Below are 20,846 nucleotides of genomic sequence, written 5' to 3'. Positions count from 1 at the left end.
GGGGAAGTCCTGGCCTCAGCTGGTTGGGCCTTGACTTGGTACCCGGCTCCAGAAGGCCAGAAAGTGTCAGAACTTAAGCTCATTTGCTGCATGGTGGGTTTTATTAGGAGCCAGGGGATGGTGTGCCACTCAGGAGTTTTGCTTGATAACTTCATTTATCCAGGGGACGAAATCAATAACTTTAGTGTAGATGCCCGGCTTCTCCGGTTTGCCGCATGGGGCAGGGCCCCATGACGTGACACCTTGGAGTATACCGTCACAGATCAGCGGGCCCCCTGAGTCACCCTGAAAGCAGGAGAAAGCAGGAGAGGGTCAGAAGTGAGGAAGGTCCTGGCGGTTGTGTTCTGGACTGAGGACAGCTCTTGGGGGCCCTGCTTTTGCAGGAGCATGGGGTTCCAGTAGGGGGAGGACAGGGCAGTCCCTGAAGCCAAGTCAAAGACAAGTAGTACCAGCTGCAGGGTTCTCCCGGCCCAGACCCAGAGCTCATCTCTTCCACAGGGATGCGTGAGAGGCAGCTGCTGGATGGGGGCTGAAGTGGGAATCAAGAGTCTTGAGTTCCCTCTTTCTAGCCTTCATCACTGCAGGGAGGGCTCACTCACCACGCAAGTGTCCTTTCCTTCTTCCAAGTCCCCTGCACACAGCATGCAGTCTGTCACATTACGGGTGTGGGCTTTGACACACTCCTCAATAGGCAGGAGCTCCAGGTACACACACTGGAGTTCGTCTGGGTATTCGACTGTGGGCCAAGGGCAAGAGGGTGGTGAGTAGGCTCCAGCCCTGTCCCCTGTGCCCCTCCTGCAGACCCACTTGTCCTTCTGTAGGCTGGGTGGCGCGGGCCCAGACTTACACTCAACGGGTTCAATGCTGCCCCAGCCTGAGGCAAGGCAGGTGCTCCCCACTGTGGGTCCCTCGGTGGGCAGGCTGAGGACCTTCACGGAATCTGTGATCTCGGCAGGCTGGGCGAGGTGCAGCAGCATCAGGTCATTGCTGTAGTCCTCCTCGAGGAGGTTTTGGGAGTCCTTCTTCAGGAGGTCCAGGTTGAAGTCAGGGTGAGGGAAGCTTTTGTTGACAAACAGGTGCTGTGCTGAGGGTTCATCCTCATATAGGTTGTTGCGGCCCAGCCAAATCTGGTAGTTGCTAGGGTTGGGGGGAGAGATGGAGGGAATGAGAGGAGGGAACCAGGGAGAGTGGGCAGTGCAGGGGAGGAAGGGGGAGGGGGAGGGGGAGAGGGAGGGAAGGAGGGAGGGGGGAGGAGGGAGAGGCAGAGACAGAGACGTGTGTGTGTGTGTGTGTGTGTGTGTGTGTGTGTGTGTGTGTACAGAGAGAGAGGAGGGAGGGAGGAAGGGAAGGAGGGAGGGAGAGGGAGAGGGAGAGAGAGAGAACATAAAGGGAGGGTCAGGGAGAAGGGGGAGGGCTCCAGAGCGGCTCAGCTGCAGCTGTGACTGGGCTGAGCTTCCCCAGCAGGCAAGGCCTGGACCACAGCCCAAGGCCTGAGCTCGCTTCCCCCATAGCACCCTGTTCTCCCTCTGTACTCAGTTGCCCTCACCCAGCTCCAGCTCAGACTCGCCATTCTCTGTGTGTCCTCAGAGTGGACCGAAGGTCCTAAGGGCCGAGCTGTGCGAGGAGGGTGAGGACCCCTCTGACATCTGTATTTAGGGAGATCCCTTCCTATTCTCAGGGAGCCCCTTAGGCCTGTTCTCCAGTTTGGTCAGTAGTGATGGGGGAGGAAGAGAGAGACCCAGACCCAGAGAGGGCTAGGCAGAGACCTAGACGGGGAGACACACAGTGACAGATGACCACAGAGACACGCGGCTGTGACTACAGACAGGAGACACACGGACAACAAGACAGAAAAGAAAGAGTCAGGAACCAAACACAAGCCCGAGGGAGCACAGAGAGACCCAAGAGGTCATGGGTAGAGGGGTCTGGGCCCAGTTCCGCCCTCCTTTCAACTCTCACCTGGTCCCTCCTCACCCTGCCCTCAGTACCCCAGCCTGACCCGGAGTCATGTTCTCTGGCTGCAGCCCTGCTTCCCTGGCCCTGGCCCTACTCACTCATTGTAGCAGTGAGCAGCCGTGAGCACCCACTGGGGATGCACCAGGATGCCCCCACACTGGAATCTGGTGTAGTGGTACACAGCTGCCTGCCAGGGCTGGGAGTTCTTCTCACAGGCAAATCCTCCAATGATCCGCGATTGGATGGGAGGTGCAGCACCTGCAACAGAGCGAGCGGTGGGGGGGGAGGGGGTGGCTCAGAGACAGAGGTGTGCTGTTGAGGGTACAGTTGGCCAGGGCTGGGATCAGAGAACATGGCCAGGGGATCTGGGGGAAGGAACCTTAAGGTGCCTGGTCCTGGATAGGGAGATCTCTGTTGTGGGGACAGAAGTAACTTAGCTGCTGGCATCTGGAGCAAGAGTCAGGTATGGTGTCAGGCTTGAACTTGGGGCTAAGGGATGACAGGACAGTAGGAGGGGGGGGGGATTCCAGAATCCAGTGGCTCTTAGCTGAATGAGAGTGGAATCAGAATAGGATTTGGCATTTAGAGTCTCCAAGGCTTGAGAAGAAGTCAGGGACTGGGCTGGGTTTGGGAGGTTCTGAAAAGGCTGGGGTCTCAGAGATCTAGGCTTGAGTGGATAAATGAGCCCAGGAAAGGGGACCCAAGATGACTTGGGGGCTCTTGGATTGGGCATGAAGTGGCCAGCTGGGCTGGGGAGAATGAGGGTTCCCAGGTCGATGGGGTAGGGTTAGGGCTAGGGGTGGGCGCATGTTAGGGCTTGTGGTGGGGATGGTGTCTGAGAGGGATGGGGCTCCCTGAGGACAGAGTTTGAGACGGACAAGTGGTGAGAGAAAGAAACGCTGGGGTAAACAGTGAGGGGCTCCGTTTCTCATGGAGGTGGGGGACAATGGTCTGGGGGCATTGAGAGGTTCAGGGTTCTCCTGGAGGCAGCCATGGGAAAAGAGCGGAAAAGGAGTTAAAGGTCAGGCCACTGTGTGAGGGAGAGGAAGGCCCACTCCGTATGGGGTACTAGGACTAGGTAAAATCCTAGGCAGAGGAGACTGGAGCTGTGGGACTCAGTCAGGGCTTGACAGGGGCTGGGGCAGAGCAAGAAGTTAGCAGGAGCCTGCGGTTGAGAGAGGGAGGCCTGGGCCAGGCATGGTGGCTCTTAACTGCAGTCTCAGCATAGGGAAGGCTGAGGCAGAGGATTGCCATGGGCTTGAGGCAAGTCTGGGTTACATAAAGAGACCATGCCTCACAACTATCCCCAAGAGTTGGGGAGATGGTTCGGTTGCTACAGTATTGGCCATGCAAGCATTAGGACCTGAGCTCTAGAAGCCAGTAAAAAGGGCAGGTGTAGTGACGTGCATCTGCATGCCCAGAGCTGGAGAGATGGGAACAGCAGGATCCCCTAGGCCAGCCTAGTCAAATGGGGGAGCGCTCTGTTCCGTTCAGTGAGAAACCCTGCCTCAAAAACAAGCTGGTGAGTGATTGAGGATGTCACCTGTTCTCACCACCGGACTCCTCCTCCCCAAACCAGACCAAACAGAAACCAGGAGAAGGGACGTGGGCAGATCCCCCACTCCAGAAAGGGGACCCATCTCATGTCATAAGCCAAGACTGTTGGTGAAAACTGAGGGACTTGAGAGGATGGGGGACCAGTTGTTGGGACTGGAGGACACAGTTGAAGGCTGACAGCTTCTGGAAAGCCAAAGTCTCTAGGTGTGGGGTTTGGGGAAGCCCCTAACTCAGGAGTTGGACTATTAGGCTCTAGAAACACACACACACACACACACACACACACACACACACACACACACACACACAGAGAGAGAGAGAGAGAGAGAGAGAGAGAGAGAGAGAGAGAGAGAGAGAGAGAGAGAGGTAAACTGGAGGGGCAACCCAGGTCCCAAGGTCTGTAAGGGGCAGGGTTCCTTGGAAAGACTGGAGAAGCCCAGACAGTCAGGTGGCTAGGGAAGAGGAGAAAGTTCTGGAAAATGGGAGGGAACTGACGTGAGAATGAGGGCCGCCAGGGACAGGGGAAGCGGGAGGCGCAGGTGTGCTTCGGGATGCAGCTGGGGTGGGGTGGGGGGAAGCAGAAAAGAGATCCCCAGGGCTAAAGGAGCATGAGAGTCGGGGCTCTGGCCCCTCCCGCGTCCCCCCCCCCAGCCTCACCTGTCTCTCCCAGGGACAGGGCCACCAACAGGATCAGGAACCACATGGTGACAGGCGTCCAGAGGCAGCAGGCAGTGAGCTTGGAGCTGAGGAGCCTTCTCAGAGTGCCTTTAAAACCCTTATCCCCCCCCCCCGCCCCGCCCCTGCCCTGTTGGCACCCAGATGCTGGCCAAGGCCCTGCCCTTGCTGACAGAGGGAAGTGGACTCCCCACTCCCACCCCCACAGCTGTGGGAGGGGAGGGACCTGTTGCACCTGCTGTCCTGTAGGCCCTAGGTCACCCCGGACACCTTCCCAGGGCTGAGATTGGGCGGAGCATGTTCTGCTGTTCCCGGAGCTGTGTGTGATCTGGGGGCAATAGCCAGAAGGGCGATGTCGGGTTGTGGTGGTGGTGAAGGGGTGCAACGGGAGGGTGGAGGAGCATGTGGCCCCATCCCACATTTCCAAGGATGGTCCTGGACCTCAAGACCCAGCATACCTTCAGAAACCAGCGGGTAAAACAAATTCCTGGCACCAGTGGTAGCCAAGAGGGCTACACGCTTCCTGCAAATACAAACCTTGAGCTTGAGTCAGGGTTCTTACCTTCTTAGACCTGGAATCTACAGAGCTACAGAGAGCGTTGTATCAAGAAAATCAATAAAATAAAAATAATAGACGTCAGAATGCGTATTACCACAGCCTGATCACCTTTTGATCCAAGGATATGAGAAGTCAGGTTCTCTCAGGGGAGTGTCACTCACCCACAGTGTTGGGGCACAATGATCTTTCTATTCCTTGATAAGGGGATGTAAGATCATGTCCCTCAAAGTCCCAAAGATCTGCTAACTGGCTTCCCCAGTCAAGATTGTCACCACAGAGCCTGGTGCACACTTGGGAAATGGGAGCAGGAGGATCAGGAGTTCAAGGTCAGCTCAGCTACATAACGAGTTCTAGGCCAACCCGAGTTATGTGAGACCCTGTCTTCCAAAAGAAGTGAGTGGGGGGAGGGGGTGGGAACTGGGAACGTAGGTCAGTTGGTGGAGTGAGTACCTAGCTTGCATGAGGTACTGGGTTCGAGCCACAGTGCTATGTAAAACCAGGTGTGGTAGTGCATGCCTATAAAACCAGCAAGTGGGATGTGGAGACAGGAGGATCAGAAGTTCAAGGTCATCCTGTGCTACTATGAAGCAACAAATAAACAAAAATATCCTGAGGCTGGTGAGATAGATCAGTGGATAAGATGTCTCTACCAAGCCTGACAGCTTTTGAATTCAATTCCAATGGGAGAAGAAAGCCAACTTTTAGAATATATGTCCTCTAAGCTCTGAACACGCACAAAATAAATGTGTATAATAAAATATTATCAGCAGTTGCAATGACAACCCTTCCCTCAATCTAATCTGTTGATTTCTATGATCCAGATCAAGGGCTTAAACATGTAGTGATCCCAAGAATCACATTTTGGGGTCTCTGAAGAGAATCAGAAACTGTATTCTCATAAATGTGATGGTAAAGCCACAGGCTTCAAACAAGACATGGATGCAATCAGCAAGGCCGCTTACATTGTCAGAGCCTATACTTTATGTCACCAATGTGGCCAAGGAAAATAAAGTAGAGTGTTGGTCTTCTTGCTTTGGTCACCAGGAAGCCTCGAACTAATGACTACTCTTGGAAATCTAGTGTACAGTTTGTGACTGTGGACAAAGTGGCAGACACTGTTCTGATCCATTAAGATGAATGACTCTTTTAATCGTCATAGACACCCTAGGAGACACGTGTTATGGTAACCCGTTTCACAGAATGAGTGAGGTCAGGCCCCTGATCCAACATCTCACAGCTGGTCCAAATGAGCAAAATAATGTTCCCTGGCCCAGGGAAGGGGAACCTTAGGTGACATGGGACAGTAGACTTTATATCCTAGTCCCCCACCCATTTCCCATCATACCCTAAAGAAAGTCACACCCTTACAGAGAAAGCTGGATCAGCATTATTTTCTTCCTTCCTCCCTCCCTTCCTTCCTCCCTCCCTCCCTCCCTCCCTCCCTTCCTTCCTTCCTTCCTTCCTTCCTTCCTTCCTTCCTTCCTTTCTTTCTTCATTTCTTTCTCTCTTTTCTGACACAGGGTTTCTCTGTGCAGCCCTAGCTGTCCTGGAATTCACTCTTTAGACCAGGCTGGCCTTGAACTTAGAGATCTGCCTGCTTTTGCCTTGAGAGTGCCAGGAAAACACTGTTTTCTTGGTGTTAAGCAGGTGACCTCAGGAGGAGAGGAACCCTGGCTAACAGTGTGCAGAGGGGCCCAGCTCTGTCTCCAGGAGGAATGGGGTTGCTGACCGGCTATGGGGGATTCTTGGTCAGGGTCCCAGGTGGTCAGTGAGGGACCTAGGTCCTGGGCCAATGACTCAGTTCCTTTTCATGTTTTTCCGGATCCACTTCAAGTAGCTGCAGACTTTGGTGTAGACGCCAGGCTTAGTGGTAGTATCACAGGGGACGTCACCCCAGGATACGATGCCCTGCAGAGCACCACTACAGACCAAGGGCCCTCCAGAGTCACCCTGTGGGGATAGAGAGGGTTTCCTCAATATTTCATCCTGTGCAATGAGATGATGAATACTTCATCCTCTTGCCTCAACCTCCCACGTGCTGAACCACAGGTGTGTGCTATCATGCCTGGGTCACATGGTGCTGGAGATGGAACCCAGGCTTCCTGTGTACTAGGACATTACCAACCGAGTCACACTCGCAACCCACTGTCTAACTAACCATAATTCCTCATCTCAATGAAACGCCAAACCAACCTCACTCACCCTGTGAAACTCTAACATTACCCCAAACCAATCCAAGCCTACACTGACTCAACGCAAACCGAGAGCACTCAGCCCCCTCCCCCACAGAGGTTCAGCTCCATCTCACACTAACAGCCCCATGGCACTGAGTCAGATTCCGTCCAATCCATACATCTTTCCCATTCAAAATCCAACTACACCTGTGCTCATCAAACACAACCCAATCCTGATCTTTGCATCATCTTCAACTCTCCCCCAAACCCTCACCATCCCATGCCAACCTCAACATAGTCCCCATCCTGAGTCAAACCAAACTCACTCCCCTTTCTAGCTCCCCTCCATGCTTTCCCAGACCATGTAATCTACTCCATGTTCAAATCTCTAACCCCACTTACATTTTTACCATGATTCTAACTGCTCCTGGAATTCCATACCTAAACATAGCATTGTCTCTGGCCCAAAGCAAATTCCAGTAACCCTACTTGTCCTATTCTGTCTCAATTAGCTTCAGTTGCCAACTTGACACAGCCTAGGATCATCTAGGAGTCTCAGTGGTGAGGTTGCCCAGAGCATGTCTGTGGGAAGTTGTCTTCACTGTTGGTCAATATAGGAGGCTCTGGCTTACTGGGAGGCATTATCTCCTAGGCAAATGGGCCTTGGCTATATAAGAAATCGAGCTGAGGACATGGAGAATTGTCTCAGCAATTAAGATCCCTGGCTGTGCTGGGCATTGGTGGCATACACCTTTAATCCCAGCACTCAGGAGGCAGAGGCAGGTAGATCTCTGTGAGTTTGAGGCCAGCCTGGTCTACAGAGCAAGTTCCAGGACAACCTCCAAAGCAATACAGAGAAACCCTGTCTCAAAAAACAAAACAAAACAAAAACCCAAAACAAACAAACAAACAGAAAAGATCTGGCTGCTCTTGCATTGGACCCGGGTTTGATTCCCAGCACTCACAAGGCAGTTCGCATATATCTAGGCAAAACACTCAACACATAAATGTTACGAGTAAGGATTTTCCCCGACGGTCTGGTTCCACCGCTACACCAGCCCCAAATAACACACCGAGACTCTGTGTTTTATATAATGCTGTTGGCCAGTTACTAGTTTCTTATCGGCTAGCTCTGTCTTAATTATTAACCCATTTCTATTAATCTAAGTATTTCCACGTGGTCTCATCTTACCGGAGAGAGGGGGCCTGCGGTTCTGCTCTCTCCAGTCTCTCCATGTTGACCCCTCCCCAATACCTCCCCTCTCCTCCCTGTCTCCTAGTCCCGCCCATCTTGCCTTCCCACTGGCCAACAGTGCTTCACCCACCAACCAGCATGAGAAACATATTTACAGAATGACATCTCCCATCACACACACACACACACACAAAAAAAAAAAAAAAAAAAAAAAAAAAAAAGGAAAGGAAGAAAGCAAGGAAGGAAGGAAGACAGAAAAAGGAAGCCAGCCGAGGGCTGGAGAGATGGCTCAGCCATTAAAGGCTAGGCTCACAACCAAAAATATAAGAAAGCCAGCTGAACAGGAGCCAGTGAGCAAGCCAGTAAGTACCATCCTCCCGTGTTTTCTGCTTTAGGTTCATACTTGAGTTCCTGACCTGCCGTTCCTCAAAAGCCAGCTAGGATAGATCCTATTTCCCTTTTACCCAAAGTTCCCCACTTGGCTCTGACCTCACAGGAGTCTGTGCCACCGTTCTCTACGCCAGCACACACCATGGTGGGCAACACTCGACCGGGGTAGTCCTTGTTGCAAGATGCTTCGGAGATAATGCTGATGTTGGCACAATGCAACGTATCGGGGAGTCTCACTGAGGAGGACAGATGGCTTTGAGTGTATTCATTCCTTTTGGTCCCTGTGCCCTCCGCCCAAGAACCCTGGAGGACAGCGTTGCTGGAGTTCCTAGATCCAGCTCCATCCTTCCACGCACCTTGTGGCTTGTGGCTCTCTGCGGCTCCAGGCTTGCTGTCTGATAACAGGCCCCAGCCTGACACCATGCACTCCTCGCCAGTAAAGGGGCAACGTGTGGGCAGAGGCACAGGGCGCACCTGTCGTGACAGCAGGGCAGGCTGGAGAAGTCGCAACAACATGATGTCATGCCGATGGGTAAGAGCCTCGTAGCCTGGATGTGGGATGATTCTAGAGACGAACCGCACTTGCTCTGGGCCATCACGCTTACGAAGGTTGTGCTCACCCAGGTGCACTCTCATGAAGCTGGACCGGAGAGTAGTTACCAGAAAGGAGTAGACAAAGGGGTCAAAGAGCAGACAGCCTGCGATTTTCTGACCCGTTGAGAACCTCAAAATCTCTTTTGCTTCTCTCAAGTCCTTGAAGCCAATGGTTCCAGCCATGGCCCCTCTAGAACCCATGAGTCACAGGGTGTGGCGATACACGCCTTTAACCCCAACACTTGGGAGGCAGAGGCAGGTGGATTTTTGTAAAGTTTTGGACCATCCTGGTTCACAGTGACACTTTTCTCTCAAAATACAGTCAAACAAAACAAGGAGTCCCAAGTTAGGCACACATGTAGAACTCAACCTGATGTTTGGCCCTCTCTCCTCCTTCAAATAGAAAAATTCTCACCAATAGACCCCTCCCCCATCAGGGTCCCAAAAGATGGGACATTTGCAGACTTCTCTTTCCCCTTCAGGGATCTACAGGAGCAGAATCCACACCCCTTTGCGCCCAGGACCTTCACCTCTAGCCTCCCTGACGCTCAGAAACCAAGAACTTGGGTTACTTCTCCACTCAAGCCCAACAGTCCAGGTACCCCAAACCTAGACACCCCCAGCCACAGTCACACCCCACAGGGTCCCCTACCCTGCCTTTATACCGGGTTTGGCAGTGGGCGGCAGTCAGCACCCAGTGTGAGGAGATGAGGAAGCCACCACAGTTGAACCGGCCACGCTCAAAGATGGCCACTTGCCATGGCTGTGAATGGGGAGCACACTCCTCGCCTTCCAGTACCTTGTCACCGTCCTGAGCTGTGGGGAGACACAGGTAGGGAATCTCTCTCCGAGCCCTGCCTTTTCAGAATCCCTACCCCTGCCTCACCCTGCCTTCACTGTAGGCCGGCAGATCTTTGAGTCTGAGACCAGCCTGGCCTATAGCATTTCAGGACAGCCAGGGCAACACTGAGATGCTCTGTCTAGGGAAGAGAGAGAGAGAGAGAGCCCTGCTTAGGGCTGGGTTTGGCTTTCTGGGTAAAGTGTTTGCTTCATGAGGACCCAAGTTTGGAGCCTTCAACGCCCACATAAAAAGCCAGGTGTAGCAGCCATGCCCTGTAAGCCCAGTGCTGAGGTTGGGCAGGGGAGACAGGCTGATCCCCGGGGACTTGCTAACTGGCTGGTGCAATGGTGAAGTCTGTGAGAGACCAAGACTCAAGGAAAAGAAAAGAAGGGAAAAGAAAAGATGGAGGGCTGGAGAGGTGGCTCAGTAGTTAAGAGCTCAAACTGATTTTGCAGAGGATCTGAGTTCAGATCCTAGTACCAACATGGTGGTTCACAACTGCCTGTAACTCTAGCTCCAGGAGACCTTATTCTGGTCTCTGATGACACCTACACACATCTACCCACACACACACACACTCATAAAAGTAATAAATATTTAAAACAAAAATAAATAAATAAATAAATAAATAAATAAATAAATAATATGGAGGGAGACAGTGTTACCTTCTGCTTCTACCCACACTGTAGGTGGGCATACATGCATGCGTCTCTCTCTCTCCCTCTCTCCCTCTCTCTCCCTCTCTCTCTCTCTCTCTCTCTCTCTCTCTCTCACACACACACACACACACACTTGTATCCTGGTTTTGACAGTTGCTGCCTGTACTTGCCATGAAGCATTAACTCTTGTGTTTGCATGTCCGTGTATGTGTGGGTGCACACATGTGCATGGAGGCCAGAGGACAATCTCTGGTGTCATTCTTCAGCCATGTGCACCTTGACTACTGAGACAGGATTACTCTCACTGAGCCTGGGGCTCACTGACTTTGCTAGGCTGGCTGGCCATTGGGCCTCAGGAACCCGCTGTGTCTTCATCTACCGAGTGCTGCATTTCATACATGGCTTGTGACACAGGGTCTGAGGGTCAAACTCAGGGCCTCATACTTGCACAGAAAGCAGCTCACTGACCGAGCTGTCTCCCCAGCCAGAAGTTGATCTCTTAGTGCTTGTTTTTCTCAACTGTAAAAATGTGTGGGTGGCCATTAAAATAAAAGGAGTCTACAGATGCCTTTGTGTGTGCCCATGTATGTGTGCGAATTGTACCTGGCACATCGTAACTGCTTGTAACACTATTAATTGATTTAGTTTTTCAGTGTTGTGAGGCAGGGTCTCACCCTGTCTTATAGCCTGGCTTGAAACTTACAATGTAACCAGGGTAGTCTGAACTCAGGGCAGCCTTTTCTCTTATGTCTTTCAGGCTCTGAGATTACAGTCATGGACACTTGTTACTTTAAACAAAGGACACCCATTTATTTATGGGGATGTCTATGTGGATGCTCAGGTTGGTGATGCAGGTATGGCCAAAATATGGCAGACATCTGCACAGACCTAGTTACAACAGCCAGCATGAAAAACACAATTTAAAGGCTGGGGACATGACTCAGTTGATAGGACCTTGCCTTGTGAGCATGAAGACCCATGTTCAATCCTTAGCAGCCAGGTAAAAAGTCAGGCACGGTGGTGCATGCTTACAACGTCAGTGCCTGGAGCCAGTAGGATCTCTGGAGCACTCTGGCCAGCCAAATGCAGCCTAATGAGTGAGCATCAGCACTGACGTGTTCTGTGTCAAAAACAAAAACAAACAAAAACAAAAACAAAACACCCGCCTGTGGGGCTGGAGATAAATCACTGGTTCAGGGTACTGGCTACTCTTTCAGAGGACCCAGTTTTAATTTCTATGGTGGCTTACAACTATCTGTAACTCCAGTTGCAGGGGACACACAAGGCACACATACATAAATGCAGGCAATGCACTCCCACACATAAAATAATAAAATAAAACATGGTAGTCAGTGCCTGAGGGATGAGCCAATATTGACCTCTGGCATCCACATACATGTACACACACATGTGCACACAATGTAAAGATGTGTTTTACCCACAAGTCATTCTGTCAAACTCAGAGACCCAGATACCCATCTATATGGTGAATACCTGGACTTGGACAGTCCTCCACCACCCTAGACCACATTCAGATACTGCCAGACATAAAGCTGAGACTTCAAGGTCAAAGATAGCTAGCAGGAGAGACCGACAGAGGGAACAGGTTCACTAATGTTTAAGGTCACTCTTTGAAGTGTAGTGGGGACCTGGCTTGTGGTTCTGGACAGCAAATCTCACACACACACACACGGGGACACACACACACACACAGTCAGAGACACAGAGAGACACAGAGAGACAGAGACAGAGAATGGCATCACAGATAAGGCTTCACTGGGACATCTGAGGCCACAGTCCCTCATACTGAGCAATGTGGCTGCTCCACTCCTCCAAGGTCAAGACCATGACAGACACTCAACTTCTGGGCTGGACTGTTTCAACCAAGCCAAATGTCCACACTCTGCCCTCTGTCCTCCAAGGTCAGGAACAGGGCCAAAGGGCCTAGGAGGCTGTAGGAATGCGGATGTGGCAGAAGAGGGGCTTAGCAGAGGAAGGGTGAGGTCGCCCTGTGGAGAAGGGCACTGGCTGAACAGCTGGGCATCGGGCTGCACCCAGCCAGTCCCAGCTGGAGGAGGGCGGAGGCCCCGGCTGGGTGCAGCAGACAGCAGGGGCAGAGCACGGGGAGAACCCAAGGGAAGGCTCACCTGCCATGGGGGAGGCTGGGGGAGGGCTGAGAGCCCTGGGCATAGGTCGTGTGGGGAGCAGGGGAGTCGTTAATGGACACCCCCTCCAATTTCTCCAGGGAAGGAAGCATCAGGTTACATTGAAAATTTCCACAAGACATGGTAGAGGTTGGTGTGGAGCTGGCCTGTCACCCAGGGTGACCTTGGTTTAGCGGCCATCCCTGCTTGCAGCCTGCTTCCTGGTCAGTGAAGGCAATAGGGGTTCTCTCCTTCCATGCGTGGGTCCCAAACTCAGTCAGACAAGCTTGACACGCACCATCTGCGCCATCTCGCCAGTCCCAAGCTTGTTTTGGGGGACAGGTTTTCTCACTGAACTTAGAGCTCACAGACTGGCTGAATGGCAGCAAGCCCGGGGGTCCCCATCTCCTCCCAGCCCTCTACTGCTGGTTTTTCGTGTGGGTGCTGGGAATCTGAACTCAGATCCTCACGATTCCACAGGAGGCACTGTATGCACTGCGCCATCTCCCCAGGCCCCCTCTGCCTCACATGGTCCTTATGTGTGAATGTGATGGCCCTGCGTGGAGTGTCCCATCATACCCACACACCTCAAGGGACACCGCATTGAGGTTTTATGGAGGACAGTTGCCTCCATCTTGTGGTTGGGAAACTAGAGTTGCAGAGTTGGGGAACTGGCAGTCACAGGATTCAAACCTATATCCTGTGTGCTGTTGGTGTCTCAACCAGCCTGATTGCATCACCTACATGGCATGATTAGGACTTCATGGTGACTGACACAGGTAGAAAGTACTTGAGGCCCAGAGAGGTAAAAGTTTCCCCAAGGCTACACAGCAATAACGAATTGCCTTGGAACTCAGGTTCAAGGGTTCAGGTGGCTCAGCACCTCCAGAACTTCCTCATGGTTGAGGATTCAGGGACATTTAGCAGGTGGCTCTGGTGGGGTTCGGATAAGATCATAAAGGGGTCTCTGGGTGAAGTATGGGATAGCAGGTCCTAGGTTGCAGACCTAGGGAAAGGAGAGCCCATTTCATCAGACCACTACCCAGCTTTGGTGTTCCTCACCTGCAGACACCAGCAAGACGAAAGCAAGGAGAAGCCACATTGTGGAGTTGGGTCCTGGGCTTGGAGACCTGGTTGGGGGAGGATGACAAAAACTGGGGTAAGGCTGGATCCATCTGTCCCCATCACCATCCCTGAAGGCAGAAATGCATCCTCACATGTGACACACTATTCTGTCTTTTTGATAGTGTCTTCCTATAGATCCAGGCTGGCCTCAAACCCACGCTCTTCCAGCCTCAGCCTCCCGACTGTTGAGATGACAGGTGTGCGGCACTATGATAGACTAAGAAACCTTTTACGGCTCTGCCTCCCATCTCCCGCAGCCTCCACCTGGCTCCTTCCTGGTACTCATCTCTGGAGGCCCCTCTGCTCCTTTCATTGCTGGCAGAGCCCTGCACATTCAATAACCCCCTGGGTCTCTCTCCCTCATCCCCATGGCCCGGGATCAGGCCTCCATCAAGGCTCCCACAGGCACTCTTGGGTCCCCTTAAGTCTAGTTCTCCTGTAGTCTGTCTTGTAAACAAAGCCCCTAGAGAGCTAACCTCCATCTCTCCCTCCTTCCTTTCTTTCTTCTCCTTCCTCTTGGGTAGCAGGGCCTGACCTATGCTGGCTAACTGCACTGAGCCATGCCCCTTGCCCCTCATTGGTGGATTTTAGAAACGCACATTCCCACCTCTCTTTTTACTGCTCATTTTGAGACAGGGTCTCATTAAGTTTCCCAGCCTATTCTTCAAGTCTGCATTCTCATGCCTTAGCCTCTCAAATGCTGAGCGACAGGCATCCACCACCACACCCGGCTTCTCCAGGGTCTTCCTAACCCAGAGCCGCGGGCTTTTCTCTCTGCCTCACAACCTCCCCTGGACTTCTGGAAGCCCCCAAATAAAGTTCCACATGCTCAGCAGTTCTTTGAGGGACAGAAGTGCCTCCTCCCTTTCCTGCCTGTCACACTGGGCTTCTGGGACCTTCCCTAGGCACAGCCAGTGCTGGACTTTTGTCCTGCCAGTTTCACACCCTCACTTTGCTCAGTTCGTTCCCTGCCCCTTTGACCTTCCCTGGCCCCTCCCCTGACTCTCTGTGGGGTCTCCTCATCAGACTGAGAACTCCTTTGGAGCAGACCCCACCTGACTGACCCTGGGATCCCAGGTCCCACCCAGTGTTAGGGTCTGGCCCATGGAGAGACCTCCGGAAGCCTGGGGGAGTAAATTCAAGTCCTTTTCATCTTGCTTCTTGCTGTTTACTTTCCGTTCATCCTGACTCTTCCCACACACGGGAATCCAGAGGGGATGCCATTGAGAACCTGAGCTGTCCAAATTCCCTGCATGGTAGGTAGCACTGACTGCAGTGACTGAGACCTTCCTGTCCCCAGCTCTGCTGAGCCTGGGACCCAGCACTGGGGGACACCGCAGGGAGCTCTGAACTGACCTGACCTGTGGTAACTGCTGACCATGCCCTTGGCTCTATGACAAATGTTTTCAGGGACATCCTCTCCGGTCTCTGCTTCCCCTCCTCCCCCTTCAGCCCAGGCTCTTTCTAGAAGATTCGAGACGTTTTACTTGGTTCAGATTCAACTTGAAGCTACAGGAAAAGGACACATGAGACCCAGTGCCCTTGACAACTCCAGGGCAGTCTGTGCCTTCTAGAGACCAAAGCGTTTTCAGGGTCCCCTCCCTACCCCCACCCACTTTCCCAAGCTTTTTCTCAAAGATCTCACCCCCTCCAGGTCCTGCAGTGACATCCAGAGCAGCTGGGATGCCAGAAGAGGAGCAGACACCCGAAAACCTGCATTTATAAGCTCCTGGCCCAGCCTGGGTCTGGGGGTGGGGCTGGGTAGAGTGGAGTGAGGGGCATGGAGGGTCAGGTTTACAGGCTGGACGCCCTGGCGGCAGGTGCGATGCCAGACTAGGTTGGTCTAATGAGCGTTTATTAGTCTGAAGCCATTGTCTGAGTCTGTAAAGAGGAATTCCACCCAGGAGCAGCTCCCTCAAGGGGAGGGGTTAGGAGGACCAGTGCAGAAGCCTGGAAGACTGTGAAATGCAGAGCCTGGGATTCTGGTGTAGGTGTGGGAGCTATACTCTGAGGTCATGCTTCTTGGGCCTGGGGGAGAGTTTTGAGGTTTGATTCTGTTGTGTTGTTTTGACACAGGGTCTTGCCAAGCAGCTCAGGCTGATCCATCTGCCTCAGCCTCCCAAAGGCTGGGATGACAGCTGTGTGCCACCTTGGAACTGGGATCTGGATTTATGTTAGCTTATGGACTGGGAAGGTCTCATTTGTTGTCATGGTCTCAATTATTTGTAATTTTAGCCATTAAAATATATTGAATTTGCACACGTGCGTGCACATGCATGGACTGTGGGTGTCTTCCTAAGTCACTGTCCACCTTCTCCGTTTGTTTTTTATGTGCATGTGTGCACACGTGGGTGCTCGTGGAGGCCTTAGATTCCCTGGAGCTAGAGTTATAGGAGGCTGTGTTGGTTACTACCTGACGTGGGTGCTGGGAACCAAGCTTAGGTTCTCTGCAAGAGCAGCCTATGCTCTCAACTGCTGAGCCACCTTCCCAGCCCCTCCAGCTTGTTTTTTGGTCAGAGTCTCTCAGTTGGACTTGCAGCTCCCTGGTAGACCTGGCTGGCCGGGCAGCTGGCTGCAGAAACCCACCTGTGCCCATCTCCACAGCACTGGGTTACACGCTCAAGCTGGATTTTTACATAGCTTCTGAGTATCGAACTCCGGTCCTCGGGCTTGCATGAAAAGACTTGATTCACTGAGACAAGGCCCGCCCTAGAGAGTTTACTTGTGGAGTCTGATGTCCAGGGCCTGGAGTCTCTTGTGTCTTGGGGTCAGAACTGTGGGTGACTTTTGAGGTCTCAGGCTTGTGCTCTGCACTGTTCCTTTATTCCGGGGTCACCTCCCTCTCCCCCCATTGATTCCCTCCCCAGGCATGATAGTGGAGCCTGCAGTCCCAGCCCTCCCTCAGGGGCTGGAGGCAGGGGGATGGAGAGTTCAGGATATGCTTGTCTACACAATGACCTTGAGGCCAGCCTGGGATACTCAAGACTTGCTTTAGTCAACAGCAGCAGCAAAACCAAAGAACAGAGCCTGCGCGGAGCCAGGCCCAGTGTCACAAGTCTGCATACTACAATCCCAGCACTTAGGAAGCAGGCGCAGCAAGACGGAGGAGGGTTAAGGCCGCCTGAGCTGCCGGCCTGAGGTAGGATGAAATACCATCTCAACAAACCAACCAGCCTCTGGACTCAAGACAGCCTGACTTCTGGTGTTCTGGAATGCCAGTGTTGGCTGTGGAGCATACGCTCAGAACTCAGCTAGGCCCCCGGGGCTCGGTTCTGGATTCCCTGGTGTCAATCCTGGGGTCTGGAGCTTGGCCTCCAGACCCTGCATCTGTAGGCTGGCATCATCAGAGATGACCCAAGGCTTCTGGTATCTGTGGCTGGTCCTGGTGTCTCAACCCCCAGAGGGCCTTGAGCAATGGCCTAGAACCTCAATAATGAGGTTCCTGAAGCAGGAGGGACTGAGCTGAGGTCACACAGCCAAGCATGGCATCGGTTACAGGCTCCGTCCCTCCCTAGGTCTGGGAAGCTGTTGACTTTATGGGATAAACCTGCATGGCTGGCTCAACCCTTCTGGAGCTACTGGACACAGATAGCTCTAGAAATTGGCTTTCACATTCTAGGACATCTTGTCTACCTACCTCCTCAGAAACCCTGGAACCCAAGGTGTTAGCGTTATCTGGAATCTCAGGCCTCCAGGTACTCTGGAACCCTGGAGCTTCAAATCCCCCAGGGCCCCAAGTTTAAGTCTCCATCCTAGGCCTGAGGCACCCTGGACCCCATGGCTAATGTAGTCTCAAGGCTCCCTATCCACTATCCCCTTGCCTCGTCCTCACTCTGTTGTGTAGCCTCATGCTGAGATGAGGGTCAGTTGGGCATCTCTGTGGGATGCAGGCTTGCCCAGTGCTGTCCTGAGATCATTGTGTTCTCCTGTGACGGCTTCTGGGCTTCCCTCCTTAATAGAGAGACTGAAGCTCAGATGCGGCAAAAGTTACGTAGAAGACCAAGGGGAGGAAGTCTAGTTTTCCTATTCCTAGCCCCCAGCTACCCCCATTCTGGGAGCACCCTGGGCGTGGGGTGTGAGGGTGGGAGTGGTTGAGGGGGCTCTCTGGGATATACTGAGGGTTCCTGGGCGGTGGGAGGGGGGCAGCTTGCGCTAAGTTTTCCACTATGACGCATGCCACTGTGAGCCTGCCCAGGCAGGTACTGACCTTGGCTCTAAGACACACAAAGGGACAGCCTAGGTGCTCTCACACCCTGCCAAGTGAAGTCTGGGGTGTGGGCTTTGGGAGTGTGTCTTCCCCGCCCCCTAGCGGTGACCTCATCTTCGTGTCCGGCCTGCCCCAGGCTGGTTAGGTGTCTTGGCTGACCCACAAGTCCTTGGGCCTCAGGCTGGGTGTGTTCTTCATCCTCTCTGGCTCCCACCCTGGGTACCTCTCCTTCTCTGCTTTTCACCCCACCCCTCCACCTCCTCCTTCCCACCCTCCCCCCCTCTCCCTCTTCCGTTTGTCTCCTCTTCCCTCCTTTTCCCACTTTCTTTCCCTTGCTTTTCTTGAGGACACCCAGGCCTTCCCGCAGCTGCTTCCTGGGATCCCCTTCCCCAGTGTCTTCAGGACCCTGACTCATTTCTTCCCCTGGAATCTTCACCCGCCGCCTACCTACTGTCCTTACTGTTAGGTCTCAAACCTGGGACACAGGCTAAGTGAGGTGCCTGACACTAACGTTGCTGCCAGCTTCTCCCGGCCTCTCTCAGTCCCTACCTATTACAGGATCCCCCAACTGGCATACCTGGCCCTACCCGAAACTTATCCAGCCCTGGGACTGGGATGGCCTTTCCCTTCCTCCAAGTGCTCTTCCTTGTATAACCTTAGCCATTTTGGCTACCAGCCCTTTTTTGGGCCCTTTGGCCCTTTTAGTCTCTTGGCCCCAGCTCTTTATTCCTGGCTCTCCCCTCTCCTCACGACCGGGTTCTTAAAGAAGTCTGGTTCTTTAAGCTCTCCCACCTATTTACGATCAACTTTTTCCTCCACCATACCTAGGAGCAGTCACATTCTCCTTTTATCTTTTTTTCATTCACCCTTGTAGTTCACCCACTCCAGTCCTTTCCTGTTTGCCCAGTCCCCACATTTCTGTCCCCCAGCCTGGCTTCAGCTCACATTCTAATCTTTTCTTGGTCTGTCACCATGCCACCCTCATGGCTGTCCATGCGACCCATCACCAATGGTCTCCACAGCCTCCGGGCTCACGACCCTCCTCTGATGTTTCCCTTGGCCCTGGATAATGGCTGTGCCTTGAAGTCTGGAGGTGTAGGTTTTTGAGGTTCTTTGCTGGAGACAGTGCCTGTGAATCCTGGTGTCCAGGGAGAGCAGATATCTCAGTTGAGGGAAACTGATCTCCCAAGTCCCGCTCTTCACTGGTCCAGTCGACGGTGAATTCAGAGACAAGCTGGATTCACAAAGCCTGGCTCATACCCATTCTATTTGCTTATTTTCCAGTGTCAACGGTGTGTGCGTGCACATGTGCATGCATACACACAGACTAGAGACTGCCTTTATCCTTCTCCATCTTAGTTTTTGAGATAGGGTGTCTCTCTGCATCTAGAGTTCACCTGGGGGTTTAGACTGGCTAGCCAGTGAGCCTCAGGGACCCTCCTGTTCAGGCCTCCTAAGTGGTTTGATTCCGTGTGTGCCCTGCTTTTTTTATGTGGGTGCTGGGGATGAAATTCAGGGCCTCATGCTTTTCGGTGAGTATGTTACTAAATCCTCTCCTCGGTCCCCAGTCAGTGGCAGAGTCTCATGCAGCCCAGGTTGCACTTGCTGCATAGACAAGGGACTTCTTTCTCGGTCCTCTCGCCCCAGTGTCCCAGGGCTGGACTTACAGGTGTGTGTCACCAAGCCTGGTTATGCCTAGCTGGGGATTGTATCTGGGCTTCGTGCATGCTGGGTGAGTACTCTACTGACTGAGTTGCATCCAGGACCTCTGTTTATTAGTCGTTAATCTGAAGACCCTGGTGTCTGTTTATCACCTTTTAAGACACTAATCAGAACAGTGCTCCTGCTGGCTCACACGTGAGGCTTTTTCTGAAACATTAAATTGCTTTTTCAAGTTCTCATAGTCAATGATGGTTGGATTCATCACACACAAACAGGCTGTTCATGAGGGAGACTGTCCCAGTCCCCAAGACACCGATACTGGGGGCTAAGATTGTGGTTTCCAGAGATCCTGTTGCCATGAGGGTGGGAAGCAGGCCTCGGCTGTCTTAGGTTAGGGTAATGGGAAGGCAGAGGACCTCCCTGGGGTAGGGTGAGAAGATGCTTGTGGAGAATGTGTGCCAATCTTAGAATCAGGCTCATTCTTAAAACGACTAGTCAGCAAAACAAAACACAACAAAACTCAAAGCAAAAGCAAGCAAGCAAACAAAAACTAGTCCACATGTGTGATTCCGGCATGGGCTCTGGAACAAAGTGGGCTGAGTTCAAATCCCGCCCTTGGGCCCATCGCTTAGACTTTCTGTGCCCTGTTTCCTTCACTTACGAGGCAGGGATTGTAAGTGAGTCTCTACAGAGTGGTGTTGGTGGCTGCAGTCCCTGCCAGCTGGGAGTCTGTGTTGAGTTACAGTCTCTGGGCACAGAGGTCAGAGGAGAAGATAGGGTCAAGGAAGAACACATTTTGTCATCTTTCCTTCCTTCCTTCCTTCCTTCCTTCTTTCCTCTTTCCCTCCCTCCTTCACTTCCTCCCTTCCGCCCTCCCTAACCTCCCTTCTTTTTTTCTTAGGGCTTCTCTGTGTAGCCTTGGCTGTCCTGGAGCTCAGTCTGTACATCAGGCTGGGTGGAACTCACAGATCCACCTGCCTCTGTCTCCTGAGTGCTGCGATTTAAGGATGTGTGCCACCACCACCCAGCTGTTTCTTTTTGATCTCACAGGTGTGGTACTCTTTTCTTTACCCCTAAAATCCCTTGGCCATGACCCTGTTTACAGTTG

At 52.7% G+C, this 20,846-nt stretch overlaps 2 protein-coding genes across 2 annotated transcripts; both read right to left on the bottom strand.

Moving 5' to 3' along the window:
* Positions 1 to 125: 125 nt before the first annotated feature.
* Positions 126 to 4,216, bottom strand: LOC127213897 (kallikrein-1). Its single transcript, XM_051174353.1, has 6 exons — positions 4,171 to 4,216; positions 2,055 to 2,214; positions 1,533 to 1,541; positions 848 to 1,137; positions 600 to 736; positions 126 to 285 (listed from the first exon to the last, which is right to left on the bottom strand). The coding sequence occupies exons 1-6, from the start codon at positions 4,214 to 4,216 to the stop codon at positions 130 to 132; spliced, it is 798 nt and encodes a 265-aa protein (XP_051030310.1). The 3' UTR covers positions 126 to 129.
* A 2,237-nt stretch (positions 4,217 to 6,453) lies between these two features.
* On the bottom strand, positions 6,454 to 13,054 carry Klk15 (kallikrein related peptidase 15). The gene is made up of 7 exons (XM_051174221.1): positions 13,043 to 13,054; positions 12,748 to 12,839; positions 12,501 to 12,691; positions 9,766 to 9,916; positions 8,863 to 9,146; positions 8,606 to 8,742; positions 6,454 to 6,697 (listed from the first exon to the last, which is right to left on the bottom strand). Exons 1-7 carry the CDS (start codon positions 13,052 to 13,054, stop codon positions 6,545 to 6,547), a joined length of 1,020 nt encoding a protein of 339 aa, XP_051030178.1. The 3' UTR covers positions 6,454 to 6,544.
* Positions 13,055 to 20,846: the final 7,792 nt, after the last annotated feature.

This window comes from Phodopus roborovskii, unplaced genomic scaffold (genome assembly GCF_943737965.1).
Source record: "Phodopus roborovskii unplaced genomic scaffold, PHOROB, whole genome shotgun sequence".
Classification (NCBI taxonomy): domain Eukaryota; kingdom Metazoa; phylum Chordata; class Mammalia; order Rodentia; family Cricetidae; genus Phodopus; species Phodopus roborovskii.
Note: the sequence above shows the minus strand (reverse complement) of the source record. Positions and strands in the feature narration are given on the sequence as shown.

Excerpts from the sequence above, each read along its gene's own strand:
- LOC127213897 (XM_051174353.1), bottom strand. The coding sequence starts at position 4,216 with ATGTGGTTCCTGATCCTGTTGGTGGCCCTGTCCCTGGGAGAGACAG. Across the intron at positions 737-847 it reads CAGCATTGAACCCGTTGAGT|TCGAATACCCAGACGAACTC; the intron begins GTAAGTCTGGGC and ends CTTGGCCCACAG. Across the intron at positions 286-599 it reads AAGGAAAGGACACTTGCGTG|GGTGACTCAGGGGGCCCGCT; the intron begins GTGAGTGAGCCC and ends TCCTGCTTTCAG.
- Klk15 (XM_051174221.1), bottom strand. Across the intron at positions 9,917-12,500 it reads TGGAGGACAGAGGGCAGAGT|CTCAGGACGGTGACAAGGTA; the intron begins GTGGACATTTGG and ends GTCTCCCCACAG. Across the intron at positions 6,698-8,605 it reads GTGGCACAGACTCCTGTGAG|GGTGACTCTGGAGGGCCCTT; the intron begins GTCAGAGCCAAG and ends CTATCCCCACAG.